Here is a 22327-nt window from a genome sequence, read left to right as displayed (position 1 = left end):
TTCGTGATTGGGGGTTTACCAAATAAAGATCTAAAAAAAAAAAAGAACCTCCCTGCAGCAGAGCAAATTAGGGTCAGTTAAAGTTCAGTAACTTAAGCTCTTTTCTGTTGCTGAGTGAATAAAGTAAGAAAGTGCAACTTCAGGCAATTTCCAGACCTGATTCTTCCGATACCGTTTCACTCTCAGGACAAAGACATTGTATAGGCTAGTGTTACAGGCTGCATGTTTTCACTGTACACTCAGGTAAGCCTTAAGCTAATCTTCACTGTACCTCTGAAGTAAAACCTAGAAAAAAAAGAAAAAAGAAAACACGGTTCAGAAATAACTCACCTGTCAGAATTCTCTCAGATAAAGTCTGAGAGAAATGATACCTGGAGGATGTGTTTATAAGCCACTGCAGGGTAAGCCTGAGGATATGCTAATACACCGTGTCACTAGGGATGGGTATCGAAAACCGGTTCTTGTTGAGAACCGGTTCCCACTGTTTCAATTCCTTGGAATCGTTTGCCACTTTTATAAACGATTCCCTTATCGATTCCAGTCGCCCCGAATGACGTCATCACGTTGAGTAGCGTCTTTTACCCAGTAGGAAACACGGCGCCTGAGCGGCACAAACGCTCAAAAGTTTGGTTACACTTTATGAGAAAGGATGACAACAGGGCAACGTGCAATACTTGCAAAGTAGAGATTTCATCAAAGGGAGGAAACACTACGAATATGCAAAAGCATTTGCTCAAAAAACACGCGATTGCGTTCAACGAATGTCGTGTTTTTGATCCGCTCCGGACTAGCGAAGCTCAACCCAGCAGCAGCGGTAGCGTTTCCACGTCCTCTCCCGTTAATACTGCAGGTAACTAATCAATTAGCATTGCACATTATGTTAGCGCGATTTACCTTATTACAAAACCTGCTATTACTGTGCGTTGCATTTAGATAACCATGATGAGAGAGACAGAGTCTGGCTGGCTCAGATGCTGGCAGTTCTCGCTGCAGTCTACCGGTAGCGTCTCCTTTCAGGCCAGGATAGACGAATGTCACCGAGCAGTGTCTAAGTTTGTGGTCAAAGGCTTGCACCCATTTGCAGCAGATGCCCCCGATTTTCGGTAAGTGAATGTGTTTAATTGTAGGCAGGGACATTACTGGATATTCTTGTGTAATTGCTACAGAATAATTTATGTTAAACTTTGTTATTGCTACAGGAGAATATTTATTTTATTATTTTACATATACATTTTTTTTCCTGGGGACCCTGTGACACCCCATTGAAGAGCCGTAGGCTGTGGATCTCTTAAGATCTCACTGTTGGGTTTGTAAGGCCATGTTACTCCTAAATTTCTATCTTGTTCAAAGAGAAGATATAAAACACAGTTCTAAGCTAATCGACTTTAGTGTTCTCCTTTTTAAAAAAAAAGAATCGATAAGAGAATCGATAAGGAATCGAATCGTTAAACAGAATCGAAAATGGAATCGGAATCGTTAAAGGCTTATCAATACCCATCCCTACGTGTCACAACCTCTGTGCTCCTCAAACACACAAAAACACTGTTATTTTTACTTTCTCACACATACTCATAACACCTCAAATCAGCATCTCAAATATCACCCTCTAATTCAATGTCAGAACATCAGCACAGTCAGACGTGCTGGATGAACAGTCTACTTCACTTTAAAAAAATTGACTATTTGAAAAAAGAATCAATTAAAAGTATTCATTAAACCCACCGTCTGCCCTTCTCATGCTTTTACTTTGTTCCTTGATGTATTTTTTGCACTTGTCCCCACAGGTGGTGAACTCTCACACACAGAGCATCACCCCCATCAGGCTATTTGGTACTCGGTCTGCACAAAGCACGTCTGGTACCCATAATCCTTCACTCTTTGTAGTCAGATACCTAAATAAACCGAGACACTGGTGCTCCCATATAGGAATGACATCCACTCAATGCTAATAGTAATCAATCACACAGACTTGATACAGGGTTAAAAACCATTTATCGTCCAAGTCTTCATGTCTACTTGTAGTTTGCTGTCACAGTGGCAGATTTCTGTAGATTTCTGTGTGATGTAGACTGTGATTCATGTTTTTGATCCTTTTAACCAATAAGCACTTAACCTATAACTAGGATCACTGACCAAATGCAATATTCTGGGATTGTACAAACATGAGTCTCTGTAGCCTTTGTGTTAGTTGTATTTCCTTAATTTGCTACGCTAGGTCTTGAGCCAGTTGTGTTGCTGGTCTGCTAGTCTTCACCTACCCATCTGGACAGGCTGTGGATTGAAAGCTCTTACACTTATTATGGACTATTCTAACTTACAGGTCCAAAAAGACAAAGGAGAAAATTATATCTACTTTGATACATATGAGGACTGCTGGTCAAAATAAGTAGAACCTGCTGAGCAGTGGTGTCCCTTCTCATGAGGCTTCACATTCATGGATGCATGATTAAAACTGGACTTCCAAGTTCTGTTTTCCCTCAGTACCTTCAATAACATGTCCCAACCCACACACTTGCTATTAGTGTGAAGACAGCCTTAATGATTAAACTTCATGTCTGTGTTGAATCCTCAATAAAAGCAAGTAAACGTCCACTGAAATGTGTATAAGCAAGACGCTGAGCAGAGGATCGCCTCTCGGTAGCTGACCCCGAGCGGTGACTTCCCCGAGGAGGAGAGACAGTGACGAGATAAACTTCTGGAAGTGTCAGATTTTTTGATTAAACTGCCAGTTGTTTTCGGCCCTGTGGTTAAATGCGACTGGTCAACTTTCTCATGCTTTCTGCCCTTTGACACTTTGGAAGTCTGCTATCTAGTGAGTTTCAAACACATGACAGAAAACAAAGCTATCTGTGCTCAGGAATGGACAGCCCTGATACCAAGAGAGAATATACCTCTTGAGTGAGTGGAGAGTGGAACACGAGGTCAGTGGCTCTGCACTGAGTGTGTGTTCAATTTTGTGCGTGATGTCATGTGTGTTTATCAGAGAGAGGACATGGTGGAATCACTGCAACACAATAGAGTACCGCAGTGTGGGTGGCCACACCCTTTCCTCTTAGCTCCCCTTAACAGACTTTTCTCCGGCCCCCAAAAAACTGCCTTGACAAGATTTTTAAAAAAAAGAAAAGAAAAGCACAGAGGTGGGAAAAGAAGGGAGGGGATGGAATAAAATCCCTGACTTTTTCTTTTTTAAACACAACAAAAGCAAAAGAAAACCATGGGAGAGAAGAAGGGAAAATAAGATACTAATATAAGTAAGAGTGAGAGATTTGAGAGCTTTGGTGTAAACTTGACAGCAAGACTCTAAAGACAAAACTGAGTAGAATGGGAGAGGGGATGGAAAGAAACAAAATAGGTGTACAGTAATAGTCTAAAAAGCCATAGATAAATACAGGGGAACCTACAGGGAAGGTTAAGACCAAAAACACAGAGCTGTGTCCTGCAAGTGTAGCTGAATTATTGATGATGACTATGAGTTAAAGGATGAGAAGAAGGAGCACTTTCAGTGTAATCTCCCAGTGTACCATAAACATGCCTGCTCATATACGTAGAGTCACCTGGAAAAGATACCATGACGTTAATGCTTGACAACCGGATGGGCTCCAGAGATGGGAGCAGATCCCCAGGGACAGTCTGTGGCTGTCAGGAAAACAAAAAGGTCAAGGGTTGCAGCAGAACAGAGGTAGGAATGTGGTCAACACCTGTTCTAAACTTGCAATAGCAGACTCAGACAGAGTATTAGGAGTAAGCCACAAGGTACACAAAGCAAATAAGATGCTCATTAGGACCGTTTATTATTTGGCAGTTCTCATTAGCTTGAAATACTACAAAGAGCAGTCTTCTTACTTTGCTTTATCCCTTCCCTGCTCATGTTTTTTCTGTCTCCCTGCCAGGTCCTCGTTCTTATCCGCAGTGGAAGCCTGTTTGATCTAACGGAGTCCTGCTGTTCTGGCTCTTCAGCTCCCAGATACCAGGCACACACTCCTCCCTCACTCACTACAGAGGAGAGCTCCCTTTTTCTTACTCCTTCACAAAAAAAGAAAAAAAGAGAGAGAAAGAGAGAATCACAGGCCCTCCAACCCCCCTCCTTTTTAGAAATCAGACACATTCTCCCTCTTGCACAAGAAACAACTAAATAATTCATGAATTCAAAATGGCCTCGCTGCTGTAGAAGCTGCGCTGAGGCCAGCTGCACTGCGTGCATATGGACCATGTAGCTATGTAAGCTATGTTGACGATGTATTTCAATCAGAGGACAGTGGCTATCATTGTCATCACCAGCAAAGCAGGACACAATGGAGAGGGATACAGCCAGGGACCTGACTCACACATACTGTAAGGCTTCCTGGCTGTTTTCGGTAACAAAGGCACTGAACAATGGGTGGTAAGTGTCAACGTGCTGTGTGGTGATACAATAGCGGCTTTACTGCACAAAAAAAATTGTACCCGCCTGTTATTCCTTGGTTTTACTGGATTTCCACATGCTGTTGCCTGTCATGGCTCATTAACTACAGTTTTTGTATATTTAACATAACTATCAGCTGTCTTTAAAAAGTACAGCATCAGGAACAGACGGTGAGAAACACTGTCGAGTTTACCTTGCTGAAATATGCAAGCTCTTTCCTGGATGGGAGCGTACGTTGCTCTAAAACCAGTAGAAGTCTTTCAGCATTGACAATGCCCTTCCAGATGGGAAAGTGGCCACACAGGGCTGCATGAACTAGATCCATTTAGAGGTCTTCCAGTGATTTCTATGATACAATCACTCACGCCTGTTTTTAATGCAGTGCAGCCTGAGAGCTCGAAGATCACATTCGTCTGATTTTGATTTTTAGCCTTGCCATTTGCACAGAGATTTCTTCATGTTCTATCTTTTGATGAGAATATGTACTGTAGATAATGACACATTCAAAGTCTTTGCAGTTTTACACTTAGGACCATTATTGTGAAGTTATGCCACAATTTTAAGGATACAGTTTTACAGATTTCTGAATGTCTGCCCATGTTTCTGCCTTTCAAAGACGCTCTTTTTTAAACTCGTACACTGAGCTCATATTTCTCATTGAATAGTAAAATGTCTCAGTTTAGACGTCAGATATGTTTTATTTGTTCTCTTATGAATAAAATACAGGTTTAAGAGATTTGCAAATTATTGGAAATGTGTTTTTAATTACATTTTACATTACATCCCAACTTTTGTTTTGCAGTTGGAGTTGTATAATACAATACTTGTAACAGTTGTGACTTGTTGTTGGTTTGGATACTCAAAATAGCCAATCTAGGTGGCACATTTTCAAGTGAACTCTTGAATGTAGGTTATTAAAAGTTATTGCCAAATTAACCAGCACTTAAGTCCTAATGCACATCTGTCTGCATAAAACTTTCTGGGATGCCACAATTTATCGACAGGATCTTTAAAAAAAGAAAAGATAAAGCTAACGGTACAATAAATGTGCAAAGCGACGCGACCATAATGACTCCTCTTGGTCCACATTCATACTCAGACTCAGCAAGAAGGAATCCACCATTCCAGGCTGGGAAACTCTCCTCTGCATTCTTTAGAGGGAATACCAACGACACATGACAAGAGCCCCACTCACACTGAGTCACTTGCCTGCCTCCCACTTCAGCCTTTACATTACAGAGAATGCCTGTGTAGATATGTGTTATGGACAGCAACCTTTACCACGCAACACTGCCCTCAGACAGAAAGAAAACAAAGAGATGTGGGTGAAGCAAGTTACTGAGGGAAAAAGAAGAAGAGAAAAGGGATAGAGGTCACAAGAACATGCTTGTGTCAAACAGCTATGCCACAAATGTGCTGAAGTGATTGATGGGAAGGTTCTCTGTGCTGAAGGACATCCTTCATCTTCCCCCCGCCTTTAGGTTTTCTTTGGCAAAATCTCTGTCATCCAGAATTTCAGGGCTTTTCATTACTGAATTTTTTGTTTGGGTTTTTGGATAGCTTTTTTTAAACCTCCTGGTCTCAATTTTCAGTTTTGCACAGATCCAAGCAGAGGCTGACTCCCTACTTCTGTCTCTTAGACATAAACCATTATCACAGACCTCGAGAGAATCAGGTCCAGGCATTATCTCTCAGATGTAGAACACAAGAGCTTCTACATGTATTCTGGATCCTCACTGCTTCCATTTGAATTTAGTCAGGAGGCAGGACGCATGACACCTGTGAACACTGTGAGTTCTCAGGACAGTTACCTGCTCTACTCCCACGTGGGCTCAATCAGACACGATGCACTCTTTGTACTAGAGAGCTGTCAGTGCAGACCAATAACATCCAGCCTGATTGATTCAGATGTTTGCATTCCCAAGTACAACTTCACCAGGTGCTGTCTAGACAAGTTCAGGGCTGTAATACATGTGAAAAACAACTTCTATTATAGTACACACGGTATATTATCTGTATGGAAAGTTATATGGAGACCCACTCCAGCCCCTGTCCTGCATGCGCCACTGCACAATAGGAATGAGTGTGTGCACACGTATGAGGGGTGGGATGTTCCCGTTTCCACTCTGTTTGAAGCACATGGGCTGAGTCGGAATGTGAAGGGGGAGGAAGCAGCAGTGGGAAGGTCAGGGGATGGGTGAAGGCGGTAATCTGAGAGAGGTATCCCACGGTGATAGGCCAGCACATGGTCTTTACACACTACTATGAGCCTGGTGCACAAGGAGAGCGATGCCAGCAAAAAAGTCTTCACTATCAATCACAGGCCTCAATAGAGGAATACAGCAGCGCATACTGAAGGGGTCACCACATCATACTTTAACCACCTACGATGCTTGTTTAATGACAATATGACAGTCATTGCTTCCCCTAAAAATATCCAAGTCATGTTCTCGCCTACACTTTAAACTTTAACTCAGTATTCTGCTGCTTCCAACTTTCTTCATGAGGGGATACTTCTCCTTTAATAAACAAAAATAGGGCAAAGTCACTAGCTTTAACTTATGTGCATGTTTTGGGGGGTTTGTTCTTCTATTTTTCTTTAAATTAGACCCAGGCCCAGATATTTTTCTTCTGGCTAATAATTTGCAGTTGCATCACTGCAGCTTCAAAACACGCCTGACTGTATGATGCGGGATTCTTCAAAACACCCTGTTTAAACCACTTACAAAGGGAAAAAAGCAGCACTAAAATATAAATAACATCTAGTCTGACAAGAGTGAGAAATGAACTACAATCAGTTTTGGAAAAAATAATGGTTCACAAATTGTTTTTCAACAAATCCCATAGCCATACATCAAAACACGCTGCATTTCCCCCAAGCCCCGTCATGCAAAGCATCTAACTCCAGCCTGAACGAACACACGTCTACCACAGAATCAATAAAAAACTGACTGTGGCTACACAGTCAAATGATTGCAGGGCATTTGTGTTAAATGGCATCTGGTTGCATAAGTCAACAATACAAATGGCAAATCAGTGTATGCGATTATTGTCTGTATCAACTGTACTCCACAGCCCACAGCCAGCCACACTTAAACACGTGAAGAGCACATATAAGCAAGCTCTTCTTACAGGTACACACAGAGTATTGCCCCCTGGCCATGCTCAGTGACAGTCAGCTACAGCTCCTGCATTCAGATAAATATCAGACCTTAGGTATGGTATATGTGCTTCTGCCTCTAGCCTCTGACAGCTGTAGGACAACGTGTACTCAAGGTAAACCACATTTTAGGGTGGGTCATCCACTCCAGGCCTGGCACCAGCACCGACACGTCTTACTAATACAAATATATAGATGCATTCTGCAAGGTAAGCAATCAGAGGTGTTAATACAACCACACCCCCACGAGTGTACCTGAAATAAGGCTGGAGAGTGATTAAACAATGCACATCCTAGAAGGTGTGTTTGAACCACGCTGGACCACATTCAAAAACTTGACTGGTCAAAGGTTTACATTTGTTTGCCCGGGATACACGGGTTCCTGAACTCTTCCACTTTGCAGTAACACCACTTACAGCTGGAGGGAGGAAATTTCATGAAGTGACTTGTTGCAATAGTGGCATCCTATTACAGAACAACGCTCCAATTCAACGAACTCTTTGCAACAGCCCATTCTTTCACAATTGTGTGTAAAGTCAGACAGCATGTCTGGGCGCTTTTACACACCTGTGTCATTGGGACTGAAAACACCTGAATTCAAAGATTAAGACTCCAGTATTTTTTGCTCATACAGTGTTTCGCTATAGAAACGTCACACATGTTAACCAAACCCGGAGGGCACCAGAGCTACATTCCCAGATTGGTCGGATGACTGTGGGAGAGATCGACCCCCGCTGTGTCATGCAGAAAAAGCAAATGAGCCTTTAGCCTTTGTGGTTGCTTCCTACTCACATGCAGCCATGTTTCCTTACCGGCAAAGCAGAGCCCGCTGTAATGAGTTGCGCGCAATGATGCAATAAAAGTTTAAGGCAGAGTTTAATTGACACATCTATTTCCTGCTCCTAAAAACCAGCTAACTCAAAATGCGAGCCATTCAGCCAAAACACTGTTTAAGTAAAGCGAGTGTTTGTCTGTAGAGGTGGTGCATATGGTCTGAGTGTGGGGCAAGGGGCCTAAATGTGAGGGCTGGCTTTTTGTGTTCTAAGGATCAGAGAGCAGGGGATGCTCCCTCTTCAGAGCAGCAACCTACCCCCTAAACATTTTTTTTATCATGATGCTAGCAAAAAATTATGTATTGACTGTGGGAAAGAAAACGACAGTATTCCCACACAACAGTAGATTTAAACCAAAGCTAGGAATCAGCACTTTAAACAAGCCTACAAGAGGGGACTAATCTCCATCGGAGGAGCTCTGACGCTGGGAAAAACTAAAATAGAACAGGTTCACATAGCAGGGGGAAGAACTCTGTGTTCTCACACTCGGTTATACCGAAGAAAAGAGAGAGGAAGAGGCTGTGTGTGTATGTTTGTGTGGGCATCAGCGTGTCCGTGTGTGGAGTTTCAGAGAGAAAGGGTGATGAATGGCTTCATTAAAACAGCATTAGGAGAGGTGTGAACCCGAATGGCGAGTGCCAAAGTGCCGCGATTGCTCTGTTCCAACACACAGACACTTGTCACAATACTGAAATTCTCTCCTTGGTACCTGTAAAACTCATCCACCCCCTATTACTACTACTACCGATTTACAGTGTTTGATCTTAATGCAGGTTTAAAACACAACCTCAGGCTTTAATAATTTCCCCGCTTAAAAAAAAACTGATGGGAAGAGGGAGCCAGAGGGAGATGAGGAAACAGCAGTAACACTGTGCAGAAAGAGAGAAATGAAAAGAGGGAATAAAGGCAGCAGATGAGAGAAAACACAAAGCACAAGGATGCAAAGCAAGAGAAAAAACCCCCTGAAAGGACTGAGGTCTGAAGGTTCAGAATGGAACCAGGGTGTGTGTATGTGTATAGGAGTAACCTGATTAACCAGACCCTACAGGCTAGGCAAACCTACATTATTCTTTCACATTTTCCCTCAGCTCCTCACAAACCTAGAAAAATGGGGGCAATTCAGTAACCCTAGCAACCAACTCTGCCTACGTGCTGAGAAAAGCTGCTGATGGAGGGGGAAGGAGAGGCAAGAGATATGGAGATGGGGAGTGAAAAGGCTAATAAGTGTGCATACTAGACACACACGCTTATTGAGGTAAGCAGATGGATCTTACAGTCTAGTGGGGTTTCTTCACTTTTTTTCTTCACAATCCTTTGCTATTCAGCCCTCATGCAGATCCCTCCTCCTCTTCTTTCACCTAATTCTCCTTCTTCCCAGCCCTGCTCCTTTTCCCCCCCTCCACGGTTAGAACCCTTGCTTTTTTCTTCTCCTGCTCTCTGGTCAGTATGAGAGCTGTTCAAACACAACCTGTTTCCTCTAGCATCCCTTGGGAGTGTTATCCAACCTACTGTTGTGTTTTCTCTCCTTTCTTTCTGCCTCCCCCCTATTTATTTACAGCTGGATGTCTTCCCCCCCCCCCCCCCCAATCGATTGTTTTATAGAGGATATGAGCGGGCTTTGTTTTTTGCGTGCTCAGCTTTATATAGATCCCTCTGTTCTTAAAGATGTTCTCACACACACACACACACACACACACACATCCTCTCTCTCTCTCTCTCAGCTGGTTGCGAGTCAGTGTCCGGTAGTGAGGCTCATGCACGCACAGTCCGTGTGCTGTAATCATAAAGTGATGATTATAGGTTTAAGCTGCCATAGGAGGTGTGTTGAAAATGTGTGTGCATCACATTTCATCACTGCTGACAAACATCATGAGAAAGAGCAAGGAGAGCAAAATAATTTAAAGGGGGGGTAAACATTTGCCTTTGCCTTTCACAGTGGTCTTGTGAAACTTGTGAAAACTGGAAGTACAATTTGGAAAAAAAGGTGTGTGTGTTGGGGGGGCTGTTATTGACTGCTCTGCTGGTGCTATGTGTGGCAGATAAAGAAAGTAAACCTGCAAAGAGGCACCCAAACAGAGGTCAATACCTCAAAGGTGCTTGGGTAACATGCACATTCACACTGGCTGATGTGATTCTACAAACATCTGTAATCAAGAACTTGGTTTGACTCGATTTTGGTCTTTTATGCAAAAATGAACTATTACTTGGATTAACTTGGGCTCTGGGGAACATGTCTCGCCTTTTTCCTCTAGATTTTGATTATTTAGAGACAAAAAAACCCTGCAAAAAGGCCAGGGTATACACTGCCTTTTGCCCTATGACAGGTGGCAAAGGTTGCAGCCTCTACATGACCTTGAATTGGTTGAGTGAAAGAAAATGGACAGATGGGTGGATGGAGAGCAAATAAAAAAAAAAAAAAAACCTTTAGCAAACTGATAAATACTGAAAAGAGCCTTTTGCTTCAGAGCGTGTACACAAGCAAACATTCTGACCCACAGTAATCATTGTTTGGATGTCAAGATGTTGCATCCTGGTTGAAAAATAATTACAAAATGAAATGTTGTTCTGGCTCCTGTTTACTGAATCTCCTTCATCAAGGTCCTTCCTGGGCATTCTCGTTAGGAAAAGCTTGCTTATCTGAGGCTTGTTTTTTATTTTGCTTTTATAAAATTAAACAAAAAAGACAAATGATAAGATATATAACTTTTCTTGCTTTGCAAAGTGGAATTGTACCTGTAGCTTTTTCATTGCTATCATACCTCAGGGGTTAGATTGTTTACAGAGGAATGGTTATGCGATGTTGCACCGTTTCAGGTCTGTACAAATAAGCTCATCATGAAATAGTTGTGTTTAAATATGTCTTTTTGTGACTGTGTTTTGTTTTGTTTTTTAAAGAAATGTTAGGAACTTATTCCAGCTTAGGCACCACTACCAGCAGCACATCTGTAGAAAAGAGGAAGTAGATATTTGCGGAAATCTTTTATTGCAACTAATACATGCCAGCTGTTTTATTCTAAGGTAACCATCTACTCCATATCTCTGGTTTAAAAAAGACAGATTTACTGGTTTGTAATGAAGTATGATTCGACACCGATTGCATATCTAGTAATTTCAGTATCAGCCACAATCGAGCGCTTCCATCTGGTCATTTTATCTACAGAAAGTTTATCTGTTGAGTTTCTTGGAAATATATGATACAGCAATAAAAAAAACAAAGCAGATCAATATTAAAAAAAGGATTTGAAACGTATTGCCTGCACACGCACAAACATAGGCAAGTAGTAACTTCTCCAACACAACACTGTTCAGCTTCATCAGCTTACAAAAACCAACTGTCTGGGTGGAATGCTACAGTTGAAATTATGCAAAAACAAAATCTACAGCAGGTAACAACAAAGTCTGCAAGGCTTCATCTGTGTGTGTGTGTGTGTGTGTGTGTGTGTGTGTGTTCTGCATGAACAAATAGCTTCCACATGTTTCAAAAATGTCACAAACGAGGCAACATATTGACCAGACAAACAGGTGCACCCAAACACACATGTGCAAACACACGTGCACACGCACACACACACAAGCAGCTCTTCAAATAAAAAAAGCAGAGGCACCTGAAAAGAGGGAGGGAAGATTTCAGCCAATCACAGCATGCCTCAGCACTGTTGGCCTTGTATAGGGGTATCAGCCAAACTGTCGGGAGTAGCCAACCAGGGCAAACACAACATCTGTTACCCAATCCTTGCATCTGGAACATCTGGCAGTAGTTAACAGCAGTCATCTAGATGACTAAATGACCTCTGTCCTTACCCACTTGGCCCCTCTAACAGCTATTTTATTTCTTGTGTTTATCATTCACTTTAAAGCACCGTACATGTCATCATCTCTCTGATGAGCTGTCACATCTTAGATCTGCTACTGCACCAGGTAAGAAACAGACATTTCTCTTTTATCTCTCAGCAATCGACTGCGTCGTCAGTGAGACATCTCGGTCCACATCGCAACAAAACACTCACTTACTAGTGATCTGTGTTTACATTTGTGTGTGTCTGCACTGAAGGAGGCCAGATCAGCACTTACAGAGTTAGTCAATTTAATGCTGTGTGTTTTCTCTCAGGTGCCGCAGGAGCCTCACAGTAAATTGTCATACTGAATAGTGAAGAATGGGGAAGCAGACACGCAAACGGGAACAGAAAATCAATGCGATTTTTCAGCCATGTTATGTCTGCCGCTGACATGGCACAAGACGACTGCTACTGCGCACTGTCCCACACACAGAACTGAAAGGACAGTGGGACACCTGGTTTGGAACACATTGTTCTATTGTGACTTTGCAAAGAGAACTGAGATATATATATATATATATATATATATATATATATATATATATATTAGGGGTGCAACGATACACAAAATTCACGGTTCGGTTCGATACTTTGGTGTCACGGTTCGATATTTTTTCGATACAAAAAAAATGTTCATGCATTTTTAATTTGTCATTTATTAAAATTATAAATATATATTTTAACTCAAAAGTACAGTTTTTAAATTTAACCCTAACCCTTGTGCGTGTTTTTTATTTTGACAGCGAATGCGCACCTGCGGACCACTTATGTGCAGCCCTGGTTATTTAGCTCGTCATATTGCAGCCACAGAAATTCTTTTGTCCATGAAACCATAAAGCTGCACTTTCTTTTTGCCTTATAGTCTGATTTGTCATAACTTCTCCGTTTTGTGGTAAGCTTTTCTTTGGCTGTCACTTCTTCACCCTGACCTGTCTTATTTGGCTCAGCAGAACTGAAATGCTTTTACACACGCACTCACATAAGCTCAGCGATTCTCTGCGTGATCAACCTCTCACATGTTTAAGCTTGCTGCGGGAGATTTCACTTGTCATGTTTGCATAGTAAGCTAACGATTAATAAGACGATGTCAGAGGAATTGGTGCACAAATTATCATCACTCACAGATCAGTGCTGTCGCTCTCTATACACAGTTCGCACGATTGCAAAGTGAAAGCAAAAAAACAAGCGCAAATTCAAACGCGACTTCAATATGTCACATATTGACAGTGGCTCACCGATGCCAATGACATAATTACCCAGCTACATTTCTGAAAGAATGCAAAAGCATTGATATATATTTTTCCTACAATAGCCCGACGGGCAGGGCAGAGATAGATTTTGGTAGCCCGACTGAAAAGATCGCTAGCTCCGGGACGTCGGGCTAGCGATATTGCGAGCCCTGTATCTGATTGAGGAATCACTCATCTTTGGAAAAGAGAGTTTATTACAGAGAAATGTCTCTTTCCAAAATAAAAGCTATACTATCCGCTTCTTCTGGGCTATATTCTCAGCAGCATATTAAACATATAAGGAGAATCATGTGCTAACAGCTGTCTAAATGACTCGGCTAAAGTTAGTAGCATGCTTGTTGTATTTGTCTTTGCACTAGGATGATGTCGGAGTAAATGTGCAGTCATATTCGTTGTGTTCCCACTAGTGCTTTCAGGTTAATCTCGTTGAAATGACCTTAACGCCACAACACGGCAAATCTCCGTTAACGAGCTACCGCCGATCGCTCCGTGCATGGGGCTAGACGGCCAACACGTTAAGGAGCTAACTGCGCTAACACACTAGTTCACACCAATGTAATTGAGCATTGCATGGCACATCCAACATACTGTTTTACTTTAGTCCATGACTCGCTTACCTTCAGGGTCATACGTCACATGAAAACCAAAATAATTCCAAACGCCAGATCTGAATGAGGTTCAATTTGCCTGTTACAAGGAGAGCTTAACTTCTGTCTCGCTAGCTTGCCCTGCGCTCTTCCTTCTGACTATGCTGTCTGTGTTGAGCGCTCAGTGAATCTGCATTCGACTACTCCGCCTAGGCTGCACTGTCGAGCCTAGGCGGAGTAGTCGAATGCAGATTCACTGAGCGCTCAACACAGACAGCATCGTCAGAAGGAAAATTGATAAAATAAATTACAAATGTTGTATTGTTCGATACATATGCCTACCGAACCGAAAGCACTGTATCGAACGGTTCAATATCGATACGAATATCGTTGCACCCCTAATATATATATATATATATATATATATATATATATATATATATATATATATATATATTTAAATATATAAACTTGTTTTTAAAAATCTTTCTCTCCGTTCTTTTATATGATGAAAGGCAAATACGGTAACTGCAGGGAAAACGACCCTCACGCATGAATCACGGTCACAGCATATGTGTGTGCATGAAAGACATTCGTTTCCTTTGCCCAAACACAAAGCCATGGGTCCAAACAGGAAGCTTCACACACTCCTGTATGATTCCTGTGTGTCCCGGCCTCCGAAACCTAAGTTGCACACAAACATCCTTCCTGAGTGATTATTTTAAGCTCTGTCAGCATTTTTAGTCAGCTTACAATACAACATTCAAATCCAAGGCCCCCCTCCTCTGCCCCATTATACCAACACACACTGATAAATAAACACACACACAAACACTGACACAGGATACGCCAAATAATGTTAGAGACTTGTGTGACTGACTCACGGTTGATAATTGCACCACTAAGTCAATGCAGTCAAGCTCTAGTTAGCCAGACGTTGTTAAAAAGATCACACACATGAAGCTTTTCCTCGTCCTCACAACCACACACCCACAAACAGGGCCTGTGCTGCAAACAAGTTCAACACAACCAGGTAGAGCTGGGCGATAGAACGATAACGATATGTATCGTGATATAACTTTTACTCGATAGAGAAATTAAGCTATCGCGATAGACCTCGCCGCTCTTGTCCTCAAAAAAAAAAAAAAAAAAAGGTCAGCCAATCCAAACTAAGTAGCGCAGAGCCGAACCAATCACAGCCGCAGCGTCACGTCGCGTGACTTGTTACGTACAGCACAAGTGCCAAGCCGCACGTGTGTTTGTTTGGGAAGCAGCCAGCGGGTAATGGAGGAAATGAGTGTGCCGACTAGAAAAATCAACCGAGCGTGACCGAAGAGAAAACAGATGATGGTTCCAACGCCGGAGAGATTGTCAAACGGAAGAGCCATAGAAGTTCCGTAGTTTGAAGGTATTTCGGCTATTTCAAGTCTGACAAAAAACAGAGTAGCGTGCACTGTAAATTGTGCCGAAAGCAAGTCTGGAAATACAATAAACTGGTGCATGCGTCACACTGTGCGCCACGTTATTGTTTCGGTGAAATGAATTTCTACAATACTGTTAATCCTACTCTCTGCAGTGTTTGCTTACATATACACACAGTTACTGTCCGTCCACACATAAGACTCGGTTCTGCTTCTATGCCCCAGCTTTGTTTACTTTTCCCACCGAGGCTTCTAGACTTCTGATTGGCCAACATTTCTGCACGGTTAGGAATCTAGCGCCACCTGCTGCTTTGGCATGTTCATAGCAGCGTTTTCCTTCATTTCTGCCTTTATGTGTGGACGGGATTATTTTTTAAAACGAAAACGGAAAATCTCCGTTTTCAAAAATACCCGTGTACGTGTGGACGTAGCCTCAGTCTCTGACTGGAAGCGCTAATTCATCATTCGGCTTTTGTCAGACTAAAGTAACTGTTAAAACTGTTTGAAAAGCTCAGCTATACAACAAGGAGAGATTGAGAATTTCCTTTTAGTTCTCAGTTTATTTGATATTGACAAAAGTTAGTCAGTTTTGTCTGTTCTTCTGTAAAACAAACTAAGATTTATTTTTAGAATTAATATTTTGTTTCTAAGTGGAATTGACAATTTAGTCTGTTTCGTTTGTTCTATTTTGAAACTTAAACGCTTTAGCGGCTGCCTTTTGTGTAGTTTGCAATATTTGCCTTTATTTATCTGAAAAAGTCTCATGTTCCTTAAGTACATCTGTTGAACTTATTATGGGAAATAAATATTTAAATAAAAACAAGCTGCTGATTATTTCACATTTTACTTGTGAGCAACGGCACATTTAAATCTTACAAATATAGTTATTTGGCTTATATCGTGATAGATATCGTTATCGCCTGAAATGAAAAAAACATATCGTGATATGAAAAAATCTCATATCGCCCAGCTCTACAACCAGGATATCTTTTCATCATCTGACTTAACTAAACTTAACTACAGTCACGCCAAATGGTCAAATGACACTGGTTATAAGGTCAATGAGTAAACCCAGGTTTTCAGAATCTAGGAATGAGGAGCCAAAAGAAGAGCAAACTATAATCCTAAACAAATATGAGGAAAACAGCACCAAAAACCACAGACTGAGTTAATAGATTATTGCTATCACTTCCCTGGCATTAAGCAACAGGTTATAATTTTGTTTACTGTTAAACTGATATGACACCTAGACATGTTCTTGTAACACATAATAACTATTTCAGACTCAGTTTATCAACTGAAATAACAGATATGAGGAAGAAAACATTATTTAAAACCATAAGTAGGCTTTAACTATCTTTTATAAAGTCCAGTAGCCTAAAGAACTTGGAACTCTCCATTTTCCACTTGCCATGCCACAAAATAAATGTGACATATAGAACAATTAAATGTTTGAAATGTTGGCTTCCCAGCAAGTTCATACCATTTAAGAGTCTAGACCTGATGTTCCTGCAGTACAGCCAAAAGGTGGAGACATTCGCCAAAAGGCCTACAGTGTCTTACTATGGTTTATAAGACCTTCAACTAAACTTGACTGGTCAGTAAGCAGTAGTTAAGAGCTTAACCCTGATTCCTGGTTCATAGCCATTTGATATGAAAGCCATTGCAAAAGTGGGTCAGTGTTTCAAGTGTCGTTTCACTTTTCCTTCTGCCCCTTAACGTGGATAAAGACAAAACAGAGATCTCCACACTGTCCCTGCACCTTCTCTTCAAATAAACATCACTCAACAACAATGGAGTCGCAAAGAGAAATACAGGCCAAGCACAGAACCTCACATAAAACAAAGACAGAGAGCCACAGTCATGCAGACAAAACCTCTTGCTGTGACACCACCTTTCCTATTGTGTGCTAGTGAAAGCAGCCATTTATCCTAAATCATATGTTTCTCTGGCAACCGTAAACACGCAGTTTATATGTACACATAGACAGACGCACATCACACTTGCAGAGATGACTGAGCTTATTAGCCTGCTAGGAAAAGTAAGTAAAGTAAGGATACTGTTTCTTTAAATGGGTCTCTCAGTATTTACTCTAAAACTCAGCAACAATTATTCAGTTCGACGTCAAATTGAATGGCCACTCGTACCCTTTTTGTATTTTTTTTCAGCAAACCACAAAAACACCACGGCCAATCAAAATTGATCAGTGGCAACAAAGGCAGATAGTTATTAACATTCCCAGATGTGTAAAACACCGGACAGCTGCTTAAGGGCTGAGCCAAAACGCATTTGAAAAATGAAACATCTGTTAAAAGACTCGGCACACCTTAATTTTCCACTAAAATATTTCTTGCTCCTGATATTAAAGGCTGCCACTGGAATATAGGAAGTTGCTCTCTAGTGTTTGGTCGACACACATTTACAGGCTTTCACCCTAACCCTCGTTTACCTGCCTGCAAACATGTGTGGATTTTTAAAATTACAATAGAAAGATCTACTTAAAGTGCTGGTGAATAGTCACAGCTTTTTTTATTTGGTTCCCAAAAAACTCAATACTCTGAAGTCATAACCTCTCTATCCCTCTGCAAATATGTCGTATTTTCTCTTCCTCTTTCTCCATTCCTGATTCTCTTTCTGTCTGTCTTTTACTTCTCAGCACATCTGTCTGTGTGTGTGTGTGCCTCTCTTCAGGCACTTATACACACACACACACCCTCTTCCAAACCAAGTAGGAAAATTCCTTTCATCAGCCAGAATCCAATATTAGAATATCGGGACTCTGTCTGTGTGAAATAACAAAGACAAAGAGATGACAGCATTCGAGCGCCGGTGTGCATTTAAAACCTTATCCAGGTACCCTGTCAACAGATGAGGTGACCACGTCCACTGACATCGCCGTGCCTGTGGTATCGAGTCACAACATCATTTTTTGGTAATCAAAAGAATACAGAGCATTACAAATCATAATGTCAAATACAAGTATTTTCCATCTGTAAAAGTCAAACAGTCACCAGTTACTGAGTGTATTTTAAGCTTTAAAACACTGAGCCATATAAAGGGAACAAATAATCTCAAAATCTCACCAGAGCTTTTGATGATTTTTCATCTTTTTCTGCCCAATACTGCCTAATGTTGCATGGAATACTAAAACTACATAACACGTGGATACCATCTCTATTTCTACCAAGTAACAACTGTGCTAGAACACAGTATGATGGCACAGATGATCAGTGTATGTATGTATGACAATACTGCAGAAGTGTGACCAGTCTGTAGAAACAATAAACCACAGGCCACAAACACAAATTTATAGTAGCTAATAAGCCAGAATAATCAGTAGAAATCCATTCACCGTGTGCTTGACAAACACTGTCAAGCACACTCATCAGTGAGAGCGTGAGCATTCATGCCTCTCCCTCTCTTGCTGCAGCGCTTCATGAATGTCATCTGGGGAGGATTTAAATCCATTTTCCCCATGATGCTGCAGTGCATGGCTGCGACATGTAAAGTCTATCCCTTCTGCCTGATAATAGCAGAGTCATGCAGGTACGCATGAGCCCTTCTTGGCTAGCAGGACTGAAATTTGTAGAGCGGATCTAGCGAAGATTTGGGAAACAAGACAGACACGCGTTAGCAAACACAGAGAGAAAAAGAGTGAGAGCTGCCTGATGCTTTCTACAAGAGAGTCTTTAGCAGCAGCACACAGGATAATGACAGGCTGTAGTGAAGGCATGCTGTTGGGAATGTCACAGAAGAGACAGCATCTCGATGCATCTCTACACACACACACCCCTCAAATAGATATGAGGATGCACAGATTTACCCTATAATCAGTTCCTTCTAGATAGGATGGGGAGCAGTGAGGTAAGTGACAGGAGGAATCAATGCAGAGGGTCGATGGGCAAACATTAAGTCCGCAGTCTGACAAACCCAGCAGACAGTGCCCACAAAACAGCACAGACAGAAAGTCTTTACACGTGCCGCTGGGCATAAACAGCAGTCTAAAAGGACACAGAGACAACGGCGCTAATGCCACTGTGGTGCCAGCCAAAGTTTTCAAATGAAGCAAAGAAGGAAGAAATGGTTAACTGTGAGCCAGGTTACCCTGAATTACTCTGGTGTTTTGTTCAGATGCCAGAAATACCTGTTTTAGTGCATCGCCAAATCAAACCTCTGCCAGGATTTGTTGCAGATTTAGTGTCAGAAAAATAAAATAAAGAATATTGAAAGGAAAGGTTTGAGAGGTCTAAAATAAACCTCAGTTCAACTGCACAAATAAACAACAGCTTATGGATGACTAGCTTCAATGACCTGAGGTTCCATAAACTTGTTAAATCTATGCCAACGGGGACATCAAAGGTGTGTTTTGTCTGCTTTCCGTTGCTCCACACCTCACTGAGACACTCGACGAGCGCTCTTCCTTGTGTTTGCCACTCATATGTGCATTGACACCAGTAATTCCAGTTTAACAACCTTGTGATCTCCGATAACGCTTCAAAAGTATTTTGTTCCTTACTGACTATCAAGCTTCGTCAAAGAACGCCATGGGGAATTTCTTCGGCAGAAGAGGAGTGCTGAGAGGTGCCAGTAAAGAGGCGAGGGCGTGAAGTGGGCTGGTGTCTTCTCTTCGAAATGGAAATAAGAATCAAGCAGTCGTGGTGGTGGTGTTGGGGGATAAGCCAAGCAGTGGCCCATCTTATCTAGTCATCTGGCACTGCAGTAACAGTGCAAACATGCTGTAACACCCACTCCCCTTCCTGGTACCTCTGAGCCTGTTCCTTCCCTCTCCAGCCTCAAGTACATACCACACAACCCCTCACCCCCCAAGATCTGATAAGCACACACTGTCACTCTGAGTGACAGTGGGTGCTGGATCCAGTGTGACTGCCTGATGACAGGGAAAAAAATCAACAAACACAACAATCAGCTAGCGACTAGTTAACAACTCAAACGATCCTTCCTAACAGCTACAATCTACTCTCCCAGCCCTCTCGTGTCCTTGATCACCGGCAGAAGCTGCACCGATGAACTGCGATCGATGAACAAGCCAGGGCACAAATCGATCATTTAATTGCAGTCTGCGTTTAACGCATGAGCGAGCGGTGCCGGTGCACAGCAGCAGCACAGACACGCAGGAGACACAGAAGGGGAAAGAAAACGCCCTGCCTTGTACAGTGTCGAAACCTCAGCCCTGTGGGTCCTCTACGCAAACATACACACATCACCTTAACGTATGCTTTGATAGGAGGCCGCGGTGAGACCACATCTGGACGACACCTAATTTGTGAGCGTTTCCTTTCGCCTTTTGTTGGCCATCGGCGCGTTGCCTTAAAGGAGAGCGATCACACGCTTGGGGGCACGCTGATCATCATGTACCATTTATGATTGCCATTATTTATACACACAAAAAGTGATCCGCCACGTCTGCACAATGACAACCTTCTCGAATGGTTGGTGAAATGCAAAGGCAAGTCTGTCCTTTACGCCTGGTAGGATAGGAGAGGTGAGGGTAACAGAAAAAAATGGGATGCATTACGCCAAGTCAGATCAAACACAGCACGCAGTAAAGTAAGCACAGATTTGACGCTAAATCTCTCCGGGTTGTGCTGCATGAAAACATCTGAGGGGCTTTGAAAAGTTTTACCTTTAACTTGAGTCTCATATTCGGCCACGATCTCCTTGTCCTTTCGGAATTTCGCTGGAGACGTCATGGCTGAGTTTGGAGATCAACCACTTGTCTTCGCAGTAAAGTCAAATTTCTCTTAATAATTCAACAAATCAGCCGTAGATGGAAGGATTGTCAATCTGGAGCCGGTTTTTCAAAAAAGGAAAAAAGAAACAAAACAGCCAAAATGAGATATTTACAGCTCTTCAGTGTTCCCGTGGATAAGTATTGTCTCCCTGCCTCTGCTCACTCAGGGCGCATTGTGAGTTTGGCGCTGCTGCTGCTGTGTGCTCCTTCCCGACGCCGCGCCTCACCGCCTCCTCAAGAGTAATGGTGCCAACAGCTTCATGAGAAAGGAGAGTCATTCCCTTTACGAAAAAAAAACCCGATTAACTTCTTACTCAGCACTTTGGAAAGTTTTTTCTTTTGTTACTTGCCCCGAGCGAATCTCGATCTCACTGCTGCCCGTATGCTTGTCTAAACTAAAGTGCTACCCTCTCTTCCACCACCCACCTCCTGAAGTGCGAAAGAGGAAACCAAGTGGAGAGATGGAGGGGCTGGCTGCTGGTCAGCCCCCAGTGCGCAGGACAGGCATGGATGCACACATTCACGAGTACATACAACTACATCTGCTACAGCAAGCCTTTAGCTTGCATGCTGCAGGACCGACGGGTATTTATTTGCCTAGGTGAGCTTAGTTTAAATGTGTTGGTAGAGGAACACCTATTTAGGAGCAGGTCACTGCAAATGTGGCTGAAGAGAGCCTCGTGCTTTATTTAGCTATGAACATTAGCGTAAATGCATATAAATTCTAACCCTTAAACGGTAACACGCTAGTTGTGAATAAATACATACATTCCTTCATAAATTCAGCTTTTATAAGAACAGAATACCTGTATACATATATTAAAATGCATTCCATCTTCAGCCTATTACTACGTCAACTTTCTTTTTCTTTTACACTGGCTAAACTACGACCCCGCCTCATACCTACCACTCCACCACGATTGGTCAAACGGTCACACGTGAACGACATTCAAGTCCACCAATCAGCTTTTTTCAGAATTTTGAATCAGGGTTCGTCAAGTTGAATTTTTACCCAATCGCATTCAGAATCCGTAATGAATTTGACCAATAGCGTTGGTTACTATAAAGTGTACATCCAATCAAAAT

General features: G+C 42.1%; 1 protein-coding gene across 2 annotated transcripts in view; it reads right to left on the bottom strand.

Annotated features, from left to right (window-relative positions):
• Positions 1 to 21702, bottom strand: part of srgap2 (SLIT-ROBO Rho GTPase activating protein 2) — a 58118-nt gene extending 36416 nt beyond the window's left edge. Inside the window, exon 1 of one of the 2 annotated variants that reach the window (XM_004545080.6) lies at positions 21134 to 21702. In XM_004545080.6, coding sequence (XP_004545137.1) covers positions 21134 to 21200 — 67 coding nt within the window. In that variant the 5' untranslated portion in view covers positions 21201 to 21702. Of the gene's footprint in view, positions 1 to 14098; positions 14229 to 21133 lie in introns of those variants that run through there. The other variant, XM_076883928.1, reaches the window with a different exon arrangement.
• Between the last annotated feature and the right edge of the window lie 625 nt (positions 21703 to 22327).

Source organism: Maylandia zebra, linkage group LG5 (assembly GCF_041146795.1).
Source record: "Maylandia zebra isolate NMK-2024a linkage group LG5, Mzebra_GT3a, whole genome shotgun sequence".
In the NCBI taxonomy this organism is placed as follows: Eukaryota; Metazoa; Chordata; class Actinopteri; order Cichliformes; family Cichlidae; genus Maylandia; species Maylandia zebra.
Note: the sequence above shows the minus strand (reverse complement) of the source record. Positions and strands in the feature narration are given on the sequence as shown.